The sequence below is a fragment of the Anabrus simplex genome, chromosome 1 (assembly GCF_040414725.1).
Source record: "Anabrus simplex isolate iqAnaSimp1 chromosome 1, ASM4041472v1, whole genome shotgun sequence".
Lineage (NCBI taxonomy): Eukaryota > Metazoa > Arthropoda > Insecta > Orthoptera > Tettigoniidae > Anabrus > Anabrus simplex.
Genome location: NC_090265.1, coordinates 303,387,053 through 303,412,466, shown reverse-complemented (window position 1 = coordinate 303,412,466; position 25,414 = coordinate 303,387,053). Strand labels below are relative to the sequence as shown.

At 37.8% G+C, this 25,414-nt stretch overlaps 1 protein-coding gene across 2 annotated transcripts in view; it reads left to right on the top strand.

The window, feature by feature from the left end:
• LOC136865293 (lamin-C) overlaps positions 1–25,414 on the top strand; it is a 280,216-nt gene that overhangs the window by 147,800 nt on the left and 107,002 nt on the right. For both annotated transcript variants that reach the window (XM_067142399.2, XM_067142400.2), the window contains exons 5-6: positions 7,218–7,358; positions 24,401–24,606. In XM_067142399.2, coding sequence (XP_066998500.1) covers positions 7,218–7,358; positions 24,401–24,606 — 347 coding nt within the window. The remainder of the gene's footprint in view (positions 1–7,217; positions 7,359–24,400; positions 24,607–25,414) is intronic.

Here is a 25,414-nt window from a genome sequence, read left to right as displayed (position 1 = left end):
CTTCAGTGGAATAACCTTTCCTAAAACCGAACTGCCTTCTGTAGAACCAGTTATTAATTTCACAAACATGTCTAATGTAATCAGAAAGAATGCCTTCCCAAAGCTTACATACAATGCAAGTCAAACTTACTGGCCTGTAATTTTCAGCTTTATGTGTATCACCCTTTCCTTTATACACAGGGACTACTATAGCAGCTCTCCATTCATCTGGTATAGCTCCTCCGACCAAACAATAATCAAATAAGTACTTCAGATATGGTACTATATCCCAACCCATTGTCTTACTATATCTCCAGAAATCTTATCAATCCCAGCCGCTTTTCTAGTTTTCAACTTTTGTAACCTATTGTAGATGTCATTGTTATCACATGTAAATTTTATTACTTCTTTAGCCTTAGTCTCCTCTATGTGGACATTATCCTTGTAACAAACAATGTTTACATACTGCTGACTGAATACTTCTGCCTTTTGAAGATCCTCACATACACACTCCCCTTGTTCATTAATTATTCCTGGAATATTCTTCTTGGAACCTGTTTCTGCCTTAAAATACCTATACATACCCTTCCATTTTTCACTAAAATTTGTATGACCACCAATTATGCTTGCCATCATGTTATCCTTAGCTGCCTTCTTTGCTAGATTCAATTTTCTAGTAAGTTCCTTCAATTTCTCCTTACTTCCACAGCCATTTCTAACTCTATTTCTTTCCAGTCTGCACCTCCTTCTTAGTCTCTTTATTTTTTTCTGTTATAATAAGGTGGGTCTTTACCATTCCTTACCTCCCTTAAAGGTACAAACCTGTTTTCGTATTCCTCAACAATTTCTTTAAACCCATCCCAGAGTCTGTTTACATTTTTATTTACCGTTTTCCACCGATCATAGTTACTTTTTAGAAACTGCCTCATGCCTGCTTTATCAGCCATATGGTACTGCCTAATAGTCCTACTTTTAAGACCTTCCTTTCTATCACATTTATTTTTAACTACGACAGAAACAGCTTCATGATCACTAATACCATCTGTTTCTTCAGTTTCTCTATAGCTCATCTGGTTTTATCAGCACCACATCCAGGATATTTTTCCCTCTGGTTGGTTCCATCTCTTTCTGAATCAGCTGTCCTTCCCATATTAACTTATTTGCCATTTGTTGGTCATGCTTCCTGTCGTTCACATTTCCTTCCCAATTGATATCTGGTAAATTCAGATCTCCCGCTACAATCACATTTCTTTCCTCGTCGTTTCCTACATAGCTGATTATCTTATCAAATAATTCTGAATCCGTGTCAGTGCTACCCTTTCCCGGTTTGTACACTCCAAATATATCAAGTTGCCTATTTTTAGAAATGAGCCTTACACCTAGAATTTCATGTGTCTCATCTTTAACTTCTTCGTAGCTTACAAATTCTTCTTTCACCAGAACGAATACTCCCCCTCCCACCATTCCTATCCTATCTCTACTACGATACACCCTCCAGTTCCGTGAGAAGATTTCTGCATCCATTATATCATTTCTCAGCCATGATTCAACTCCTATTACAATATCTGGTAAATATATGTCTATTAAATTATTCAATTCCTTCCCTGACAACATGTAGGCCGCCCGCCATCAGAGCAGAAAAGACCTGTAGTTTAATAAATCTTAGTATTATAACTTGGTTGACATTCGACAATTAAGTCATTTCAGCTTTTTAGGCTACCCTGTGACTGAGTCGTGCTCATGACCACTCAGAATTATCTGCTTTATATTGGGAGAACCACTCTGATAATTGCCAACTTTTACGGTTTGTCCGTAAAGTTTATGGAAAGACAGTGTGTTTTACAGTTGTACGGATGAATTATATTATTTTACGATTTTACGTGCCATGATCCTCTTTCTAAAATTAGCGCCAGAACAAGCTTCCGCACGCCACCGATACACGCTGTGTGACCAGCGAATATTGGATACATTGCTCTTATTTATATTCATCTGAACGTTAGTCTTCGACTGGGAATACGGGATGCGTCCTGAATCCCAGTCAATCGATTTGTTTGTGTTGAAGGAGACTGACTTGGTTGTTACTCTTGTTCTTTGCATTCGTTCGTTAATAACATTAACCATCCTGTACAAAATATAGTTTGTTCTTCACCACGAATTACAAAGCACAGGTTATGTTGTAGTTACGTAAAACATGTGAATTATGTTTGTCTCTTAATTTGCTTCATGTTTATTGCCACGTATTGTGAAGCTGAGGTTATTTAGTTGTGGAGTAATGTGAATTGTGTTCGTTGGTTAGTTTGTCTTATGATAATTGTTTATCAGTGATCATGAGTAAATCTACGAAAAAACATTATCAGATGTTTAAGGGAAACCTATTCTTGAGTTTACCATGTATACTGAAATCGAGAAAAGGTGACAAATTTGCCTTTTGTACTGTGTGCTCTTGTGATGATATCATAGCATGTGGCGACAAAAATGACCTGATTAATCATGATAATTTGGTAATTTGAAATCTAAGGAAGGAAGTCAGTAAATACTATCTTTTGTTGCCAAAGCTGAAGATAATGTTTACGATGTAATAAAGGCCGGGTGTTTGTTTACTTTTTTAGTGGAACAGCATTCCATTGAGTGCAGCTGATCATGCAAGAACTTTGTTCAGCAAGATATTTTTTACTTTGGAATTCGCAAAAAAGTATGGTTGTGGTTGCACAAAAGCATGTCCTAAACGAAATGGTTTGTACTGCAATGCAGGTCGTCGTTACCTGTTTGCAGAATAGTCCATTTTCTTTATCGACTGATGGAAGCAATGATACTTTTTATTACTTGGAGAAGAGTGCCAAAAGAAAAGAACGTCTTCAGAAATGTCAAAGTATGCATGGAAAAGAAACAAAGTTGTTGAAGCATGTGTGTACAAGATGGTTATCCCCAGCCAGATGTTTAGACAGAACAACTTGAACGCACTGGTAACCTAAGCTTATCATTATCATTCAGGTCAGAAAATGATCAAAGAACATAGGATATCATTGTAATCCTTCAAACATTAACATTGGACAAATAAGAAATGAAATTGATCTCTTCTGAGCTCCATCAGCATCTGCACCTAAATAATGAACATCTAAAAAAACATAATCATCACCAACTACAATGATTTCAAAACTACGATGACTCTGCAGCTCTGGTGTCCTCCGTGAAATCAACCTGTAAAACTACATTAGCTCTAAGCGTCGACTCAGTGGTCTATGAGGAGAAATTCAGCTAGCAAGAAAAATCAATCTACTCACCACATATAAATGAAGGTTATACATACCATTTTGTGACATGGTTCTCAACTACATAGTGTCATTAACTCATGAAGATCTTATATCATTCTCCAATATTGTGCGCAAATACCTAACTGTATTTAATGAAGATATCTTGGACGATCATCCTACCAGTATTTTCGATACACCTCAAAATATCATCGTAAATACCGCCTTTATACCTAAGTAATCACCATTACTACTGCAAATCAAGTTCATATGCATGACGAAATAAATCTGTTACAATAAATATCACTAGGACCTCTACATCGCCTCATTCTATTAAATGCTTAATCTCAATGAAATATTCTTTGACGATCCATATAACAATCATTCACATATTTCGACGACCCTGTCACAATAAACCTCTCTCCATATCATATACATGTCATGCTCAACGAATTCTCATTTCATTTAAGATATACTCAATCACTTGACTTTACGAAGACTATTCATCTAACCACGATTATTAACCCATTCATGTACCATTTAACTGAACTTATTTATGCCGTGGTGTACCATTTATTTTCATTACTTTACATGATATTATCACTGACACTGAAAAAGCATGCTTTACAGCAATGTAACGAGAGGAAATATCCAAACTACCATCAGCTGTACTTTGTGAAGTCTTCATGAATATGGTAGGTCATAAAAAAGTCATATTCGTGCATCGCTACCTTGCACCGGTGGCATTCAAATGAAGATTTCTTCCTCAGACCCCAGTTCACACAGACTTTGCATCTCTGTGATGGGATAACCTTCTTCGTTGTTAGGGGTATTTCAGTCGGAAAGTGTCCCCAGTGCCTCTCGTGAAGTCTCAGTGCTGTATCCCCAGGGCTTGGGTGCCTTATTTTGGATAGTCAGGCAAGGTCAGACTTGCCAACAGCTGTTCGGCCAAATTGATCCGGAAGGTGGTAAAGCCTACTCGCTTCTTTTCAGGGTTGAGGAGGGGATGAATGATGATGGAATTCAGAAGCGTCATGTCTAGCATGTAGAAGTAGGTTTTGTTTTTTGTATCCTTTTACATACTTCCTCATCAAGGGGAATGATGCGAGTCTCTGGTCATGGGAATCAACACCACCCTTTCCAGAGTTGTAGTCAACAACAAGATTGGGTCTGAACGTCTTTTTTCCATGATACATTACCACTTCAAGGTAATCTGGCCTTCATTTCATCCACAGATACAGGAAATCAGTGTTCCTTTCCAAATGACATTACCCTATTTATATCCTCTGCAGCCGATACAAGACATTTACTTGTATAAGCATTTACCTCATTGGTTAGATGTTCCCGAAAAGTCTGCTGTTAGAAATTCGTTCACAACTTGTAGTTCGTTCGGGCATTGTCCTAGGTGCCTTTTGAAAACAATATTTCACCACTTGCGATGCATGAATGATACTCTGGAGTATTACGTACGTGCTCCCAGTTCCATTCCCTATCGTGTAAAACATGATTAGAAGCTGCTGGTGCGGCATCAGTTGTAGGCCTAAAATTCAGTGACATATTTGATGGCAAAACAGCACTTTGTTCGCCACCACCAGCGCTAAAGTTTTTATCACACAAACTACTTTCCATATCCACTAAATTCTTCACCGCTTATTTCTATATCAATGTCATTCTCTTCTAAAAATTCCCATATAATCGCTTCGTCACTCAACCTGGAGGCAGCCATGATTTCGCTTACGATGAGATTGCTAAGATACTGGTTATTATTTCTGCGAAATAACTGCACAGACGTGTTTATCGAATACATCAATGGGAATAAAACAGTGATTCCATCTGTCAAGAGGTTACCTTACTAATATCAAATCCTTTCACAAAGGAAACCGGCTTGGAGCGGGTCCGGAAATAAACACTATGCGCGGACCAAGAGATCCGTCTTTGTACCGGAGTGCAGTCGAGAGCCAGGACGGAGAGATCTGTCAAAGTACGTCAAGTGGTTAACACAATATCATCACGACAATTTCACAATTACACTCGCGAGTACAACACTTAACGTAAAATAAGATCGCAGTTGACTCTAAATCACGCACATATTAACTTCCCGATTCCTTCAAATATATAGTTGAACCATAAATTAAACTGAGATTTCTTCATAATGACACTATCTTAACACATGTATTAATCATGCCTAAATTTATCTGCATAACACTTACTAGCGTCCGCTTAGATTCACATGATATAGCGTACAGTATATCATAACTTGGGATCATTCACGTTACAGTTTACAACATTCCTACCCATCGTAAGGCAATGATTGACGAATAAAACGATTGCCTTCAAGTTGTATAACTGAACATGTCACATTTTGACATTGTAAAATATACTATTCTACTTAAAAAGCAGCTACATAGCGGGATAATAAGACATTGACTTTGAGTACTTATCATTCGTTGGCTTCAGGCAGAAGACACCTCTCATCCTCCAGTATTGGTACTCTAACCATTGGTGTCCATCCCAGTTCTCGTCGGATCTTTTGAGACGGTTACATAGTTTAGCAAGTCATGCTGGGATTCATAACCATCTCGTAAACAATTCCAATGGTATTTGGCTTCATGATGCCTGAAACTCGTAACATGATATTAGAATAAAGTTACACACATTAATATCATTCACAGTATTCTTATACAACACTTGCCTTGATATTTGGAGAGAACCAGATACGTATCTCGCCTCTTTACAAAGGTTATTTCTTATTACAGTTGACAATGTCATAATACAGTCTAGCTTCCTGTCTAATTTCCTCCTGCGACATGTGCAACACTTCTAATGCCTTCTGAATCTTTCAACAAAACTGTAATCTTCTCATATTGAAAACAAAATCTAATACTAGATTGCAATAATAAGATGGTTTGCTTTTAAAATGACTTTTCCATATTTTGTATCTTCCCATATGTTTTTGACAATTAAACACCTCACTTTTTGATACAGAGTACTCCTACATAATCATTTACGACGGCAAAGGAATTCACTTAACAATCCATTGCATAATATTTTGGTTTACCAATCGACAATTTCATAACCAGTCTTGATTACCGAATCGGATCGGACTAGATAAGCAAGGTATGGCCCTCGTATACAGATTGAACTTGGCCCATTTAATCCAACTCATTCCATGGCCTCCGATACATTTCTATCATTGATATTTTCCCATTTATTTACATTTATTAATATTTTCTTGAAGAAGCTGCGATATTTACTTAATTCTGCATTTCGTGCTACGGCATACTATTATCCACCTTAACTTCCCATGGGGTTCTGAGCTTGTCATTTTGCCGACACCTTCAATTCGTTGTCTGTTGTTCATATAGTTGAGCGAGTTATTTTGAGTTTCTGGCATACTTGGACGTGTAGTAATCGGACGTACGATTTCATTAACTTTTATTTATACCATAAACTTTCAATGTTTCCACTTACTCCAATCCAACATTCATTGGAAGGTTAGAGTATCTAGTTGTACTAAGTAGGAATGTTTCTTGAAATATTTTCTCGAGTAATTCACACTTTTCCTGATGAAAAATGTAGGTAAAATTTTAGGCGTGTAAGTTATTCGTGGAATTCTAATACATGAAAGATTTATTAACAAAAACGCATAAACTATAACAAACATAAAGTATCGTATTCATAAAAAAATTATGAAAGTTTTCAGGTTTGTTTATAAGACAAATAGAGGGTCCCCCGGGCCCATTGAACATGAATATACTGAAAAGTTCCCTTTTTTTTTTACCTGGTGTTGTACGCTTGCAGTTGAACATTTTTCACACTTCCACATGTTTTAATGTATAAACAAAGTTTTGCTGTAGTTTGTATATTTATCAAACTCTTCTCATTGATATGTTAAGGAATGAGTGTGTAATTTACAATAATATACTTATCACTTGTTTTATGATTCCTTTTGTCATGATTTAGTTAATGAAGAATAACTTGTTTCCATAGATCAAGAACCTGCAAAGTCAGGCACAGCGCAATAGTGGTGCAGCAGCTGCTGCTATTGATGAGCTACGGATGTTCCGCTCTCGTGTTGATGACATGAATTCCAGAATTAGTGAATTAGAATCTACTAACTCAGCTCTTCAGGTGAGTAATAAGAGTCTTCAAGCTATTTTTGTTGAGCAAAATAATTTTCTAATAATCTGATATTGCATTTTTTAGGAATTATTCCCCCTGCCATTTGATTACTCCATATCAAACCTTAGGACACAGGTCTCTTATTTATGGGCAATATATTTGTGAGGTCGGTTGCTGCAGTTCTTCGTCTCAATTATTTACATATATAGGTTGTCCGGTATAAGGTTGTACATGACAGTTATGCAAAATGTTGGTCACAGTGCATTACTGCTCGAAGTGATGTCATGATAATAGGTGATTGCATGCTGTGGTAAATTTTTAGAAATTGCTCTTCAATTTAATTGCGATGGTACACAATATAAATAAAATTGGCAGATAACAATCACATTTCAACTTGTCAATTAAGGTTATAATAAAATATATCACACAAAATTATACTAAATAAATCTATGAGGTTCTTACTATCTCGGTGTTTACAAAATACAGAAGAAATGAGCCAACAAGAATCTGTCTTTAAATACACCAATAAATGTTACAGTGATATATACTGGTGCTATCACAAAAGGTTTGAAGTAAAATTCTTAATTTATTAAAATTTAGAAACCTTATTTTCTTACTGATTCACAACCTGCCGTGCACAACTTTATCTGTAAAATAAAATTCTTATATATTTGTAAATAAAAGGATGTAAGCACTATACAAAAATTGAATACAAACTATATTCGAAATAAAAAGTAGTGGATTGGTCATCATGAGTGAGAGATGATTTTCCTCATTTACCTTTTGTAGTGGTGTCAACATGAAATAAGACTGTCAGGCGGAACCTTATGCCAGCCCACTTATAATCGTTGACCTTTGGATAAGGTGTGGAAGTTTGGAGGTCATTACAAGTAACACGGATTTAAAAACCTGTATTGACTTGAAAATCAAGTAGTAAATATTTAAGAACATACATAAATATTGTATTCAAGCGATCTGCCTATTCAGTAATTTGTTTTGATCTAGAACATGTTTCTTCTCCTATAGGACATAATCATCTAGAATATTTCACAAAATACATCATATATAAAATCACAATGGATTGCTAAGACATGAGTTAAAATGCAATATATTCTTAAATATTTGCTACTTGGTTTTTGGAGGTCTTCAAGTTACCCATGATTCAGAATATATACTAGAAATGACCAATTCTTCATGAATGCTTTAATCAAGGAGAAATGTATGTACCATATTTTATACTCTTACCTAAAACATTTTTATAACAGTTTGCCAGGAAAATAATTGTTTTAAATGCCTAATTTATTTAATTTCTTCCTAAATTCACTTCAGAACAAAATTAAAAATATGTATAAAATACACTGTGCAGAGTTAGAGAAGTGGTACAATATTTGTCATATGTAAAATAATAAACGTTGATCCAAATTTAAGACAGCCTCACATATAAGATGATTCTCAAGTTGCTGTTGTTTCACAAGAAAAAAATACACGACCCTTGTAAAAAAAAAGACAGCAACACATTTAACACGGCTGATGCTGTTCTACAAGTAAGGTTCTGTACATTTAAGAAACAGTACCATACCCACTGATGCTGTTCTACAAGAAAGATGCTGTATATTTAAGGAACAATACCATACCTTGTGTTTATAAAATATAGCATTTTTCTTTTAATGTGTAATGTGGAGCGAGGAATTGAGTGATAAATTACTCTTAAGACAAGGATTTCTGCTCGTAGTCATCATTCTAGTCTTCCTTCTCTCTGTTCTTCAATGGAGGTACTGGAATAAAATTTACAGAGCGAGTTGGCTGTGCGGTTAGGGGCGTCCACCTGTGAGCTTGCATTTGGGAAATGGTGGGTTCGAATCCCACTGTTGGTAGCCCTGAAGATGGTTTTCCATGTCTTTTCACACCAGGCAAATGCTGGAGCTGTACCTTAATTAAGGCCACAGCCACTCATAGCCCTTTTCTATCCCATCATTGCCATAAGACCTATTTGTGTTGGTGCGACATAAAGCCTATTGTAAGAAGAAAAAGGAATCAAATTTTGAGTCAGATTCTACCCACAGGCTGATTGCTTGGTTTCACTAGTTTGCATGTTGAAATCAATGCATAGTGCCCTTTAATGACTTATCCTCTTTCTGTTTGTGATATTTAAATGTTTTATTAAATACATCCTGGACATCAGTAAAAAAAAAAAATATTCGTCTTTGTATTTTAACAAGATCATTGTTCTTACTTGCAATTTGTTGATTTTTTTCCTTAGTAGGGACCTGAAAATTTAACATAATTTTCCTGTAAATTAGCATTTATTTTTTCCCTATTTACCACCTATTTTTTTTTGGATAATTAGAATATATTTTTTCAGAATACTTACAGACTGTGAGTTTTCTTTGGCAACACATTTGTCTTGACTTTCAAATGAAAGTATTGTAAGCATTGTAAGTAACTCTTGCCTTACATTCTTTCAAGCTACACTTTCCATAAGTAACAACTGTACTGTAATGCGATAAAACATGCTCACTGTCTACGTTTGTTGCATTATACTACGTATGCCACATTGCGATAGCTAACTGCTGTCTAGGTAGGGGCTTTGCGCTGGCCGAATACTAGTGCCTGGTGTCTCGAGGGGAGTAACTACGGCGGACAGAGTTCCTGGCAGACTGCTTGAGAGGAAAAATAGAAAAAAATAGAAAAATAGATGGACGGGCTCTGCTAGGTATTATGAACCTGGATACCTTCACATTTTTATAGGTTAAGCTGTGTCTTGTAAAGATAATGTGAGCATTGGATTTAAGCCTAGACTCTTTAAAAGTTGGATTAGCTTTCCTTTATATAGGTTATATGAGCAGGAGAGAATCAAAATGCAAAAGCAGTTATTTAAACCGTACTTACCAGGCAAATATTTCTCACAGAGAATTCTCACATTATAGAGCTCACCTTGACTTGAAAATTCAGCAATTCATGCTCTTATTGTTTCATTTTCAAGTTTTTCGAAGGGAATATTTGCTTTTGCAAATAGAAAGGGCACTAGGAAAGTTTTGCGATGTGAGTGAAGGCTTTAGTTTTTTTTCAAAATAATTTCCTCCCCACTAAATACATTTCTCCATACGTCGAAACCAGTCACTGAACCAACTCTACCACTTTTCTTCGGTTAAATTTTCACACTCTTGATCCCATGCTGCCAGAAGCTCTTCGTCGAATGCAAAACGCCGCCCTTTCAGCTTCACCTTCACTTCTGGGAAGAGTGTGAAGTCACATGGGGCAAGATCTGGACTGTATGGAGGGTGATCTGGCAAGCCTGATCTGGCAAGAAAATCCATTGTTACATTAGTACGATGTGCTGAAGCATTGTCGTGATGCAAGAGCTAAGTATTGAGCCGTGACCTTGGACGGAGCTGCTTGAGAGCCTGGATGACTTGAGGCAGACAATTCTCACTGTACCACTTCGCAGTAACTGTCCTTTGTGTTTCTAGCACAACCCGGTCAGCATGCCCCGTTTAGTGAAGAATACTGCAATCATCCTTTTCTTCACTGAACTTTACTTTTGCACAGTCACAGGAGTACCCTCATCTTTAGCCGCATCTTGTTCTGGGATTTTCTTAGGACATCATAATAATAAAGCCAAGTTTCATCACCTGTAACAATGCTATTGACGTTACGCGAAGTCCCATTTTTAAACTGTTTTAGCATTTTTCGGCACCATTTCACTCTATGTGCCCTTTGTTCCTCTGAAAGTGAATGGGGCACCCAAAGGGAACAAACCTTTCTAACATGGAGAAGGTTGTGTAGAATTGAATTAATAGCTAGTGCAGGGATGTGGAGGGTCTCTTATACCTGCCGATATGTCAGCCGCCTCTCTTGCTGCAACATTCTCCTCACAGCTTCAATGTTTTCCTCAGTCACTGATTCAGATGGTCGCCCAGAACGAGGATAGTCTTCATCCCCAAAATTTCCCCTCTGGAACTCTTTGTACCAGTGGAAAATTGTTGTCCGATGTGGACAGTCTTTCCCCAGCACAGGAATCATTTCCTCCAGGCACTGGTCAACAGATAATCCATGAGCAAAATTGTAGCGGATAATTGCGCGATATTCACCTTTAGACCACACTGACATCTTAACTTGCTTTCAGTCCCACTGCTTCGTAACAACTGGCATGAAGGTAGCGCCTTGCTGTCTTCTAGACCGGTTTTCACCCTTCTTTACATCCCTCACCATAACAGGGGTGTCCAGCCAACCGTTTTTGCGTATTGCAAAACTTTCCTAGTGCCCTTTGTACTTCAACAGTAGTCCTTAATCATGTTTCGCCAGGCTGAGTGGCTCAGACGGTTGAGGCGTTGGCCTTCTGAACCCAACTTGGCAGGTTCGATCCTGAATCAGTCCGGTGGTATTTGAAGGTGCTCAAATACATCAGTGTCTTGTCGGTAGATTTACTGACACGTGAAAGAACTCCTGCGTGACTAAATTCTGGCACCTCAGCATCTCCAAAAACTGTAAAAGTAGTTAGTGGGATGTAAAGCAAATAACATTATTATTATTATTATTATTATTATTATTATTGTTATTATTATTAATAATAATAATCATGCTTCCTTCATTTGGCACCTGCTAGTCTTCGAATGATAGAGATTTATTTGGGTTCAGAAACTGTTGCACATTCCTGTCGCCTCACAACATATTTTCCCATCCATCTTGTGGCTCAGGCCAGAGTAAAATGTAGCTTCCACCAAAGTCCCAGTCTCATCCATGGCTGTGACAATATGGAAGCTGCTGGGGTATGGGTGGTGCTGAGTAATGACATTCAGAGCACGACTAGTGCATCTGAGTGCTATGAAAGGTGTTGCTCATAGGGTCAGTCGTGCTGCAATAGCACTTGCTGACCCAGTGAGGAAAGCAATGGCAAACTACCTCACTCCTCGTCTTGCCTAGTACATCTCATTTTGGTGCTGCCATTGGTTTTTGCGGTTTCCTTATAACCGCATAACCTTTGGTGGTGCTATTTGAGGATCCAACCAGCCTCTGGGCTGATGACCTGACCTAACAGACAGACAATATGTTTCTGAATATTGTCCTCCTCGTACCCAATGCAGCAGTTACAATATTTGCAAAACACTACTGCAGAGTCAGTAAAATAAAAGCCATGCTTAGCATACTTCTGTGCCCTTTCATGACCAGTTACAATAGTATATCCCATTCTAGCAGAAAACTTCGACACTCAATTGTTACTGTTCAAGCGGCACGCCGCAAAATTTGCTGAAGTCTACATTTCTGAAAATCCACCCGTCGCCACGTTGCACCAAGGAAGTAAACAAACGCGTGTCGCCTGTCACCTGACTTGATAGTCAAAAGTTCATATCGCTATGGAAATAGCGACCAGTATGCATAGCACATAGAGAGAGCAATTACACAACACATTAACAGGTGTTTTAATATTCTGTATTTGATAATACTTTTGAGCAAAAAGGGAAAAATTCAGGAGTGTGCAGGACTCTACATCATGCTTTGTAGGCAACTTCTGTATAAATGTTACCCCAGTACAGTATGAGAAGTATTGTTTATAACTTCTAAGAACATAGAAAGCAATTACAAGATCTTTAAGGGGGACCTACACATATGAACATGGAAAAATGGGGTTTATTGAACTTTTTTCCCCCACAGCAATGAAAATGAATACTAAAAGTCAACTTAGTATGACAAATACATTATGCCTTAATAACATGCTGAAATATTTGGGAATCATAAACCGATGCCATTTTATATAATTTATTACAGTATTCAAAATCGCTGTGTATCATGGCCACTATTTTGCCGTTTCCCTGATCATTTCCAAACACATGAATATTTTGTATGATTTTACTAAGTTATGATCAGTAACGTTATAGCTACAACATGTACTAGAATCGGTTAAGTCCATAAAGTATACATTGCTATTTCATGAAGTTATTTTCTAGTAGTCTATGTTTTCATTAATTTTCATTTGAAAACTTAAACTTAACCAATGAAGTTAACTCAATTTTTTTACAACTTCTTCTCTATGAAATATACATGCATGCAAGATTTCATAATACTTTCAAAACTAGTTATCAGGGAAACAGTTCTAAGAACAAAAGTTATGGCAAAAGAGCAACAGACTTATTGATAAAGACCTTGGTTGGGTGACAGGTCTTCATGTCATAACTCTGAAAGTATTGGAGATGTTAACAAAAACATTGTACTGTTATAAAAAGAAAAGATCAATTTTAAATGAAAAACCACGAACCTACTACGCTGGCGTAGCAGGGGGAGAGGTGATACTGCCATGTGGTGCGTCCCAGGTGGCAGATAGGGGGTCCTAACCGGCTTGCCAGCGGACTTGACGGAAATAAAATACCTCTCGCGAACCAAACCCACTACCCCCTGCGGGTGGGGGACGCACATGTAGAACACACCCGCGGTATCCCCTGCCTGTCTAATGAGGCGACTAACAGGGGCCCAAGGGGCTCTCAACTTGGAAGTGTGGATTGGCGAACACAGGGCCCTTAGCTGAGTCTTGGCATTGCTTCCACTTACTTGTGCCAGGCTCCTCACTTTTGTCTGTTCTATCCGACCTCCCTTGGTCTACTCTTGTTCTTTTCTGACCCCAACGGTATTAGAGCATTCGAGGCCTAGGGAGTCTTTCGTTTTCACGCCCTTCATGGCCCTTGCCTTTCTTCGTCCGTTACTTTATTTTTCAAAGTGACGGATCCCTTCTTTCCTTTTTTCTCTCTTTACCCCTGTGGGTGGGGGACGCAGACTAATAATACACCCACGGTATCACCTGCCTGTCGTGAGAGGCAACTAAAAGGGGCGACCAAGGGATTATTGAATTAGAACCATGAAACTACTTTTGATTCTTACCATCATGCGGGGAACACCATGGGTAGCCTGTACTTGCGAGTAGTACCACTAAATTAGGTACGAAATAGGTTTGTGATTAGTAGCAGTAAAGAGGCTGGCCTGGGGGTTTCCAGTACCCGTGCATTGTACCCATGTGAGCAACACCGCGGGTCTGGGTGTAGCCTGCGAGTTGTACCGCTATATGAGCGACACTGTCAGTCTGCGTTGCCTGTGATTGGTGCCCACTATGTGAGGAATACCACGGGAATACCGGTGCCCGTGATTAGTACACCTAGGTGAGGAGCCTCATCGGTTTGCGTTGGCTGTGAGTGGCGCCATTGTGTGAGAAACACCATAGGTCTGCGTTCCCTGTACAAAGTACAATACTTCTGAGTAGTACCATGTGTGGGACACCGTGAGTCTTCGCTACTTTTGATTAGTACCCCAACATGACAAATACAATGGTTCTACTTTACTCGCGACATGTACCATTCTGTGGGGCCTTAGACATGGATTTTGCACCCCTTTAGGCATCAAGCATCGTTGTGCTTTATACGTGGTCCTTTGGTCAGTAATACTATTATATACGATCTTTTTTTGAGTTTGATCCATTATTTTTTGTTTGTTCGTTTTTTTGTTGGGTTCATGTCCATCCACTCATTCTTCATGACATTTTTTATTTTATTTTGGTCAGTGGATGAATTTGAACTTTTTGGTATTTCATTTCATACCATTAGGGGCCATTTACCTCGATATTAGGCCCCTTTAAACAACAATCATCATCTAAATGAAAAAAAAAATTGAAAAATTGCATTTTTGGTTGGTCAAAGGTGTTTGTCTCACATTAATACACTAATGCAGGTGGAAAATAATATCTTGCTCATGTGGACTGATGTGATAGCCTTTGAAACAATTTGCATTCTTTTTCAAACACAGTGCTGCTCAGTCATGGCCATCCATCAACGACTGTTAGTTACAGATTATCACGTCATTAAAATGTAAATTGCTCATTTACTAGGTAACATTGTTTGGCCATCCATCCATACTGTACATCACAGCCTGCATGGTTACTTTTGTCGCGGTCACCAAATTAGGCGGGTGAGGAAAACTGCACTGTCGTCAGATGTGGGAACGGCGAAGCGACAGATGGTCGAGAGTCGCTTACCTCTGCGCACGGATTGGCAACGCTGATCGCAGTGCTGTCAAACTGAAGCCCATTCGCTCCAGGCCACCTTACCCGAATCATTCCCTGTCATGCAGCTGTTGAGCTCGCACCGTAAGTGCATTAAAGATGGATAGTGAATGTGAATTGATTTGGGCTCAAGTCAAGGGAGAAGTGGGAGAGAGGAACAAGACATTCAAAATAAAGGATGTAGAAAAACTCGTGTCAGAAGCCATAGACTGTGTGACTCCTGCAAACTGGCAAAAGTGCTTCAATCGTGCGGAAAATCTTCAAACAGACGATTGGGCCAAGGAAATAGTAAGGGACGAAAGAATGGAGCCATTCATCATCATTGTAAAAGACGACTCGACAGATAGTGAGATGAGTGATGACCGTGACTAAGAAATCTTAAGATTGCCTTGAAGCTAGAAACCGATTCTTACTTCATTGTAAATTAATGTAAACCTATTCTTTAACGTAGTTCTTTTTTCTATATTACTCGGTGCAATATACAGTATTCAAATATTGAAAGTTATAATGTAATAAAACTGATACAGATTAATATGAAATCCGAAAGTATTTACGGCGTCCTGCAGCCTATGCTGGTGCGCGCGCCCCGAACTGCCTCAGCTAGCGACATTTACATGATCACTTTCCGGGCCATTTTCCAGGAAAATTACAAGACTCACGGAAATATGTTTCAGATAAAAAATACGATTTTTTACATTTTTCCCGCAGACAAAATTTTATTGGCTGAAAAAATAAAAATTTGGCCGCTTACTGAAATTTTCAATACATGATCCTACGGATTTAAATTTACTCGTTCAAGATTTTATTTATAATTATTTAAAGTGGTGTATGTGGAAAATCAGCAGTCTTTTCTGAAGTTTGTAGTATAATTTGTTTCGAAATATTGTATGAAGTAACATCAGGAGTTTGAGAGAGAACAACTTGCCTCACGCTTCAAAATGATGTGTTCAGTTAGACATTTCTTCGCCAGTTGCTACATATCCTTGGCAACAGTGTAATTTCTCTGACCCGCCCAATTTGGTGGCCGCGACAATAGGTGATATTGTCTGGGCATACATCCATCCATATCTTACATCACAGCCTGCACAGTTGCTAGGGTTATGCTTCCATCAAGCGTACTTCCGTAACTCAAATTTTCAGATGATCCCCAGCCATAAGACATTGTCAAAAGGAATTGCAAGTATATTTGCTTTAAAAAAACAAACAAAAAAACCCATCTTGAGTACACACAATACATATTATTATTATTATTATTATTATTATTATTATTATTATTATTATTATTATTATTATTATTTGGACTTAAGTCTTGCATCATTAATGGAATTATGATCAAATAGAACACTTGGATAACCTTCGAACGTGCATCTGAAAAGAAATGCCTAGCTAGCAAAAAATGGTACATTTATATTTCATATTTTTTTTAGTAACAATATTGTAAATTGAACATTATTAGGCATTTATACTAAAGGATAAAGCTATTTTTGGTAATCTTCAATCAGTGAATCACCTAGAATTATATTTCAGTGCTGCCCTAGCTCCTGTAGCATAATTTCTGAAATTACAGACGTCAAAAATATGTACATGTTAGGTTTGTCATCTTTTAGCTTGTTACCGAACTACAAGAAGATGAAGAATATTAAGTAGCAAAAATGCTACACTGTGCAGTGTAGGGTTAAAATTACCATACAAAATTAAAAAATTCACATTCATTGCAAATGCAGTTTCCTTTTTCAGGTCCCTACTCAGTAGCATGTCCATAACAAATATTCATAACAAGTTAAACAATGAGCGCCCTGTTAATTTCTCAAATTAATATGTTAATGTATAACTGTAGTAATAATAATAATAATAATAATAATAATAACACTAAGGCAATGTCGTGCGACTTCACTGTGTGGCAGATAGTTTAGCAATTTCTCAGAGTAATATGTTGTGTTATCTGTTAGAGTGTAATGCTATGTAAGCACAGAAGTAAACTCCAGAAACTCCACACCATGCATTTATGCACTAACTGAAGCATGCCTTGAATTAAGTCATAAGAATTTTAGGTTTCTAGACATTTCACGTACCTTCATTTTAAGCTTCATGGCTTACTGGGAATTCTTAATTCTGCTGTAATTGTGGTTGGGGTGCTAGCTGTAACAGAAAATATTGTTACTGAAAATATTTTAATATATAAATTAAAAATTTATTTCTGCTAGATCATTTTTAGAGTAATTTGTCATTCATGGCCAGTTCTTTCACCTTCTGAATGAAGAATAGCCAAGATACTACCCTGAGCAATAGATGTTCCAATTGAAACATTTTTCTATTAAATTAAGAGTAAGTTTCTGAGCAGAAGTCACAGGACCTACAGTTAACGTGGAAGTTAAACCAAAGGGCATTCTTTTATCGGCGGCTCTGTCACAAGTGGCATAATGGAATGAAGTGTATTCGTAACAAGTTAAACGAGTGCCCTGTTAATTTCTCAAATTAATAATATGTATAACTGTAATAATAATAATAATAATAATAATAATAATAATAATTTTAATTTTATTTATTTATTTACAGAGTTTACGCCCACATTGGAGCACTTAAATCAGACTACAACAAATTTGTCTTCCTTTTCTTCTCCCAAAAAGTCTTGAGTCTGGTTGACCTGGCTGCCCTCTCCGCATCCGTTATAACATAGTTTCCTCTGTACAGTGGTCAGAGGAAGCCTGATGCATTTATTCTTCAAAATACTTTTCTCGCCTTTGTTTTCTATGGTTTGCATGGTAATATTCAACTCCTCCAAATCACTTTGAACTTCTTTAAACCAATTTTTTTTTGATTTACTATTCCAAAAGTAATTAAATAATTGTTTTAAAACTCTGTTATCACTTAGTCGAAATATGACAAAAAAAAGGCAATTCTTCTTTTTATCGTGTCTGTGATGGACTCGCTTTCCCGATAGATAACCTCATTCGGCAACAATCTCCACTGTCCATCCACCTGATGTTTCTTGTTTATGATCGTCCTGAGTATCCTTTGATCAACTCGCTGTAAGCGTTCTGTTGTTGATCTAGTATTGAATTTAAATAATGTTTCACAAGCATAAGTTGCTTCTGGTTTAATAACAGAGTTATAATGCCTAAATTTAGCATTAATCGAAAGACATTTCTTTTTGTATGTAGGCCAAGTTATCCGTTGTGCCTGCTTCAGTTTATATATTCTGCTCTCTATTGATGGTTTTTCATTGCAATTCCAAGTGAGATTTTCACCCAAATATGTAAATGTACTTAAAATTTCAATTCGTTTATTATTATTTAATAATAGCTCTGAATTTAAAGTTTTGAAAGTAGGCATTATTTTTGTTTTATCATACGTAATTTGCAATCCAACTTTTTTCACTACATTTGCAAGTTCTTCCAATTGAACTTTAGCCTCTTTGAAACCATTTGCCAGTATCGCAAGATCATCCGCGAATGCCAAGCAATTTAGTTTGATATTTTTTCCAATTTTGACTTTTGGAGGACATACCTTAGTCCACTCTCGCATGACCTTTTCCAATACACAATTGAACAATAATGGCGAAAGTCCATCTCCCTGGCGGAGGCCTGTTGTAATTGCAAATGATTTAGATAACTCATTTCTGAATCTAACTTTAGATTGAGTATTCTTAAGAGTCATACCAATCAGGCTAATAAGTTTGGAATGTAGACCAAATTCCTGAAGAACATTCAACAGTGATTCACGATGTATACTATCATACGCCTTTTGAAAATCAAGAAACGTAATAACTAAATTTTTGTTTCTAGATCTATGATGTTTCATAATCCATTTTAAACTGATGATTTGGTCAGGGCAGCTTCTTCCTGGACGAAAGTCAAAATGACCCTGTATTCTGTTATAGATAATCTTAGATAAAATCTTATATGTAATATCCAATAATGATACTCCCCGATAATTATTTGGATCAGATCTATCGCCCTTCTTATGCAATGGTTGAATTATTGCCATATTCCACTCTTCAGGCATTGTAGCAGTATTCCAAATACCTATAAGATGTTTATGTAGATTCTGAACGGTTTGGTCATTAGCATTCTTCCATACCTCTGCGACGATTTGGTTCTCTCCCGGTGCTTTATAATTTTTAAGGGAATCAATTGCTGCTCGTACTTCATTATAAACGGCTGGTGTAACCTTTTCTAAAGGTATCCTATTTTTTGGATGTGTGTCATATTGCAGATATTCTGAAGGTTCCTCACTGTTAAGTAAGTTCTCAAAGTATCTAGCTAAAATTTCCGCATTATCTTGATTAGTATGTGCCTGTTTTCCATTAGTATCTCTCATTAGGAGTGTTGGGGGAGTATAATTTGTTTGGTATTGCCGAAATGTTTTATAGTAATCTCTTGTCTTATGTTGAGTAAATGCTTCGTCAATAGAGTGTAACATCTCCGTGTGATAATTTCTCTTAACCCTTCGGATGATTTTAGCCGTATGTCGTCTAGCAGTAACAAGTTCTTCGCGTGACTGTTCTGTTTTCCGTTGTTGGTCAATCAACCATGCCTTGTGTCGGTGTTGAATCGCTGCATCGCACTCCTCATTCCACCAAGCATGTTTTTTCCTCTTTTTAACAGGAGCGTTTTCCTCAGCAATGGTTTTTAGCTTGTTAATTACCGTTCCCAAATCATCACTTAGATAGGTTTTAGATTGTTCATAATATAATTTATTATTAACGAGATAGCTAGGGTCATATGTTTTCTTCCTATTACATTTGGAGAGAATGATTTTCTTTTTTGGAGTTAATTTTATTTTAATTTTGGACAAATAATGATCTGAATCTATGTCCACTCCACGGAGGACCCTCACATTGTAAATTTCCTTATGATAGTTCTTATTCATAGCTACATAATCAATTTGGAACTCCCTTAATTTAACATTAGTGCACTTCCAAGTCATCAGTTTATGTGGTCGTCGTTTGAATTGTGTGGTTTCCAAAAGTAGCCCATGATCAATACAAAGATCGATCAATCTCTGACCATTCCTGTTAGTTAGATGATGAGCTGGCCACATACCTACAACATTACGAAACTTTTTCTCACGGCCTATTTTAGCATTGAAATCGCAAAGCATGATTTTAATATGGTTATCGGAAATGGATGATAATAGTTGGTCTAGTTCTTCCCAAAATTTGTCTGTGTCTTCCCTGTTGGTCCTGTTTTTTTCATTCGTTGGAGCATGGACGTTTATCAATGTGTACGTTTTATTCTCTACTTTGTCATCAATGCCGTTTGGGGGGAGGTGGAAGAAAAATCTTCAATTGAATCTAAGATACTAGTATGAACCAAAAAGCAGACTCCAAACTGAGGAACACTCTTTAGTACTCTTTCACCTGGGGGACCCTTGATAGGCGATATCCCCCTGACTCAAGGGGGTCTTGATCCGTATTACGCAATTCTTGAAGAGCAGTTATCAGTATCTTATGTTGATCTAAGACGTCTGTGAGATGTTTTAATTTGCCCACTTTCATTAATGAATTTATGTTCACTGTAGCGAAATATGAGAACTGTCCTGATTTATTAAATTTAAGTTTCCTCTTGATCGGATGGGTCTGCATGTTGTTTAATGGGTTGCAGGCGCTCCGACTCACCTTGGTCTTCCATGTGACACCCCACCGTATCCGAATGGTGTCTTTGTTTGGATCTGATGATCGTGTGTATCCAAACCGGTGGATCTTTCGTTAGAAGACTAATCATAATAGGCTGATTGTCTGATCAATGATCAATACATTTCTGACCGAAGTCAGGGCTTACAATGCCAGATGTGATCTGGCAAGGTGAAGAAGGCTTTTTGCCTTATTTCATCCTAGTTGTTCAGGACTGGGAGTAAGCATTTCCTCCATACCCCGCGAACGTTATGGTTTTCCCGCCAATAATAATAATATAATAATAATACTTGCATGTTTCACACTAAGGCAATTTCTGAATGTCTTATACAATCTGCCCAAGCAGAGGTTTTAATACTGTTCATTGCCTTGTTCGTGAGTTTGTCACCATCTGCAACTTGGAATGTATTGTTTATTTTCCTCTCCAGTGTACGATTCCATTCATGTGAACCCAAGCTCAGTTGGGTTGTTGCGACGATGATACGGTGGCAGTCTAACTACACAGTGTCCATGTTGTCTCCTTATTTTATCTTAGTACGTATGGTGCTGCATGGGTTTGTGAGCATTAACCAGAAGTGGGAATTTTGGTCTGGTTTGAGATGAGGTATGGGGAATTTAATTGGCCAGGACAGTAACTGTGAATGGTTTTTATGCACATAGATTTCATCAAGGTAATAAATGCAGTATTTCCTAGCTTCCCCTACCTTGTGCATTACCCTTTTAAAATTCAGCTCTTGCAGCTACAGTATCGCTTCTTTTTGAAACGAATTTTCCTCCCATTTATTTTCAGGTACTTGGAAGTCCATATCCTTGAATATCCTAAACGTAATTCACTTGATCCATTAAAATTCTCAGCTTCTTTGAAATACTAAAGAAATTCGTCTGTAGTAGGATATTTCACCTTGAGTATATATACTGAAAATCATGCATTACACTTTTCTTAGCAACTCCTTCAGCTCGCTTACTTTAATTGCGATTACACTACTTCTCTTGCGACTTAAAATCTGCCAACACTGTGGCCGTTATCAAATCATTTGCTTTACTCGCAATCCTATGTGTAGTTGTTAGCCCTATGCAGTGTGCCTCAGCTATCATCTTCTGATATTTGGTAACTCTGGCATATGCTTCTCTTGCAGCTTTGTATGCTGTTTTTGGGGCACTTGAAGAAATTTAACAAAACATTGTTTGTAGCTTGGTGTGTTTCATTTTTCATCCATGTTCAGCACAAATACAGCAAACCACCCTAATAGTGCGAACACACACACACTCGCACTCTCTCTCTCACAATACTGCACAGACCACAAACTCTTGCAAGGGAAACAACCATCTGACACTTACTTGTTGATGGGTCAGATAGTACTACTTGTCACTCTAGTTGGTGCATAACTATTAGACATGTTGAACCTAGTGGATCTCAGCCATAGATAATACAGTCCCTCAGTGCTTTGAAGGCAATTACGGGTGAGTGCATAGAAACTAAAAATTGTACATATGAATTGGTTCATATGAATGTTGAATGAGTGAGGAGAGTACTAGATTTAATATATGTTGGATATCGGATCTCATCTGTAGTTTTACAAGGTTAAGTACTTTAAGTCATTCTCTAAGGGTAAAATGGATTGGGAAATGACCTTTTGCTCCTGTATTGTTTCCTGTATTTCAGTAGCTTCTGTTATTTCTCAGTTTTGGAAGGTGATTGTAAGAAGATACAACCTGTGAAAATAAAGTTTGGTGAATGAAGTCGGACCGGTCGATTTGGCAACACTGGCGACACAACACTGCACCTGCGTAGCAGCAGGTTTTGACCACCTGCTCCCAATGTTGTTCAGTTGAGCATCGTGTGTGTACAGTGTAACACCTGTTTGACACAGTGCATGTTTAGTGCGTTGGTTCTGAACTGCGAACAGGAACGTGAATGACCAAAAGATCAATGTACCGTTTTGTTTTAAGCTTGGCAAAACACCGAAAGAAACGCATGCAATGCTGGTACGTGTTTATGAAGATCTAGCACTGTCCTTGAAGTGTGTGTATGAGTGGTTCGCCCATTTTCGAGGAGGCTGGGAGAGATGTTTTTGACAACCCCCGAAGCGGAAGTCCGGCGACCGCCGTCGGTGATGAAAACATTGAAAAGGTGAGGACATTAATCACGAACAATCAGCGATTAACTGTGTGCATGATAGTGGATGAACTGCAGATTAACCGTGAATCTGTGCAGCAAATCGTTAGCCAGAAGTTAGGGAAGAGGAAAACATGTTCTCGTCTTGTGCCACATCACTTGACTGATGATCAGAAGTAGGCACGTTAGAGGCTTTACAGGATTTTGTCGAAACGGCAGATGCAACACGAAATTTCTTGAACTGTGTTGTCACTGATGATGAAACCTGGTGTCTGAGGTACGACCCTGAAACGGCAAAGCATGGTATGGCGTTCTCCGGTATCCCCTTGTCGGAAGAAAGTTAGAGCCGAAAAGTCATGCATCAAAACGATGCTCATCACCTTTTTCGATAGTCAAGGCATTATCCACAAGGAATTTCTACCCGAGGGAACGACAATGAATGCTGCATGGTAATTGAAATTTTGACCCGTTTCATGAAATGTCTACGCAGGGTACGACCTCAGTACGCACAAGATGATTCATGGTTCTTTGTCCATGATAACGCTTGCCCACACACAGCCAATATCGTCAAACAGTTCATGGCAAAAATGGGGTTGGTGCAACTTTACCATCTCCCATACTAGCCAGATCTCAATCCTCCAGACTTCTTCCTATTCACACGACTCAAACTTGCTTTGAAAGGAAAGAGATTTGACGATATTCCTGACATCCAACGAAACCTGACGAGGCTTTTGAACACCATCCCAGAGGAAGACTTCCTGCAAAGTTCCTAGGACATGTATCGCCGATCTCAGCAGTGCGTAGTTATTGGAGGGGACTATTTTGAAGGACAGCAAGGTTACTGTCGTGCATTGTTCATCTATGTTGATAGTACAGGACTATTCTATGAACTTCATTGTCACAGGTTGTAGTAATTGAATTTAATCAAATTTAAGTCTGCACTCCAGTGAAATTTTCTCCTCTGGCTTACTTACAGAGGTGGTATTAATTACATTTGTTCTGTTTGGTAATGGATTGTGGCTTACTGGCCAATGTAACCTTATCTAACTACCATAAATATCTATGTATCAACATACGCTTGTGATCCACTAGCTATCCTCTGCTACGTTAAAGTAATTCTTGTTTTTTTATGTTGATGTTAGGTTTCTCTGCTACGTTACAAGTAATTCTTGTTTTTTTATGTTGATGTTAAGTTTCAGATTAGTTGTAAGATTGTTTTTGATGCGTCTTTATATCAAGTAAAATATTATTTTATTTAGGCACGCATCCGTGATTTGGAGAATTTACTGGATGGAGAACGTATTCGCCACAATGAAGAGCGTAATAGCCTGGAGGCAGAGCTGCAAATGTTACGGGAGGAGATGGCTGCTCAGCTAAAAGATTACCAGGATCTTATGGACACCAAGGTTGCTCTAGATCTGGAGATTGCTGCATACCGCAAGTTATTGGAATCTGAGGAAGCTAGGTAAATCTTCAAATTAAATATCAAATTTAAATTAATAAACTATTTGAAGAGGTTCACGTGTTAGAATATGCTGTGTTTGGAGTAAATTAGAAAAATATTTTGTACCAGTATTCGCTTAAATTAGACATTTACCTTTTGTGTAATAGTGTCGATCATGAAAATGTACACACACTTTAATAAACACGAATTCTTTATTATGGACTTATAATTGTATATCGCAGGTTTACAGTAATACAAGCTTTCTGCACATGTTTAGTTATTCTTGGTTCTCAAAATGGTTGTTGTTACCAATCTGACACACATCACACTGGCGAATGGTTGCTTGAAAAAATGTTGGTTAGTGTGTCCAAGGGGATATCTAAACCGAGAGCTGTAATATAGGTGGTTTTCTGCGATACGTGCCATCCTTCCAAATTCTCTCAAAGGTAAAAGTCTAAAAGTGTGAAATCTGGTGAATGTGCTTGGAACTCACATGCACCTCTTTGTCCTATCCACTGTCCCTTCAGATTGTGCAAAAATCATTCGACGATCAGGATCATCCTCATTTAACACATTGACGACCGGCCCCAGAGATCTCTGTAATACTGCGGCCAGCGGCTGACGACTGGCCCACAAGATCTGTTTTTACGCACGGGTATCGTTTGTAGCTTGCTGTGCTATCTTTTGGTTGTAATTTTAAGTATTTTCAATCATGTCGTGGAATAGAGGGATCGTAGATTTTTAGTGTTGATGTTTGTTTTATTGTACGGTCATTGTAGCTGTGGAAACTTCGTATATACATGGATATTCTTATGCCCATGGCAACATG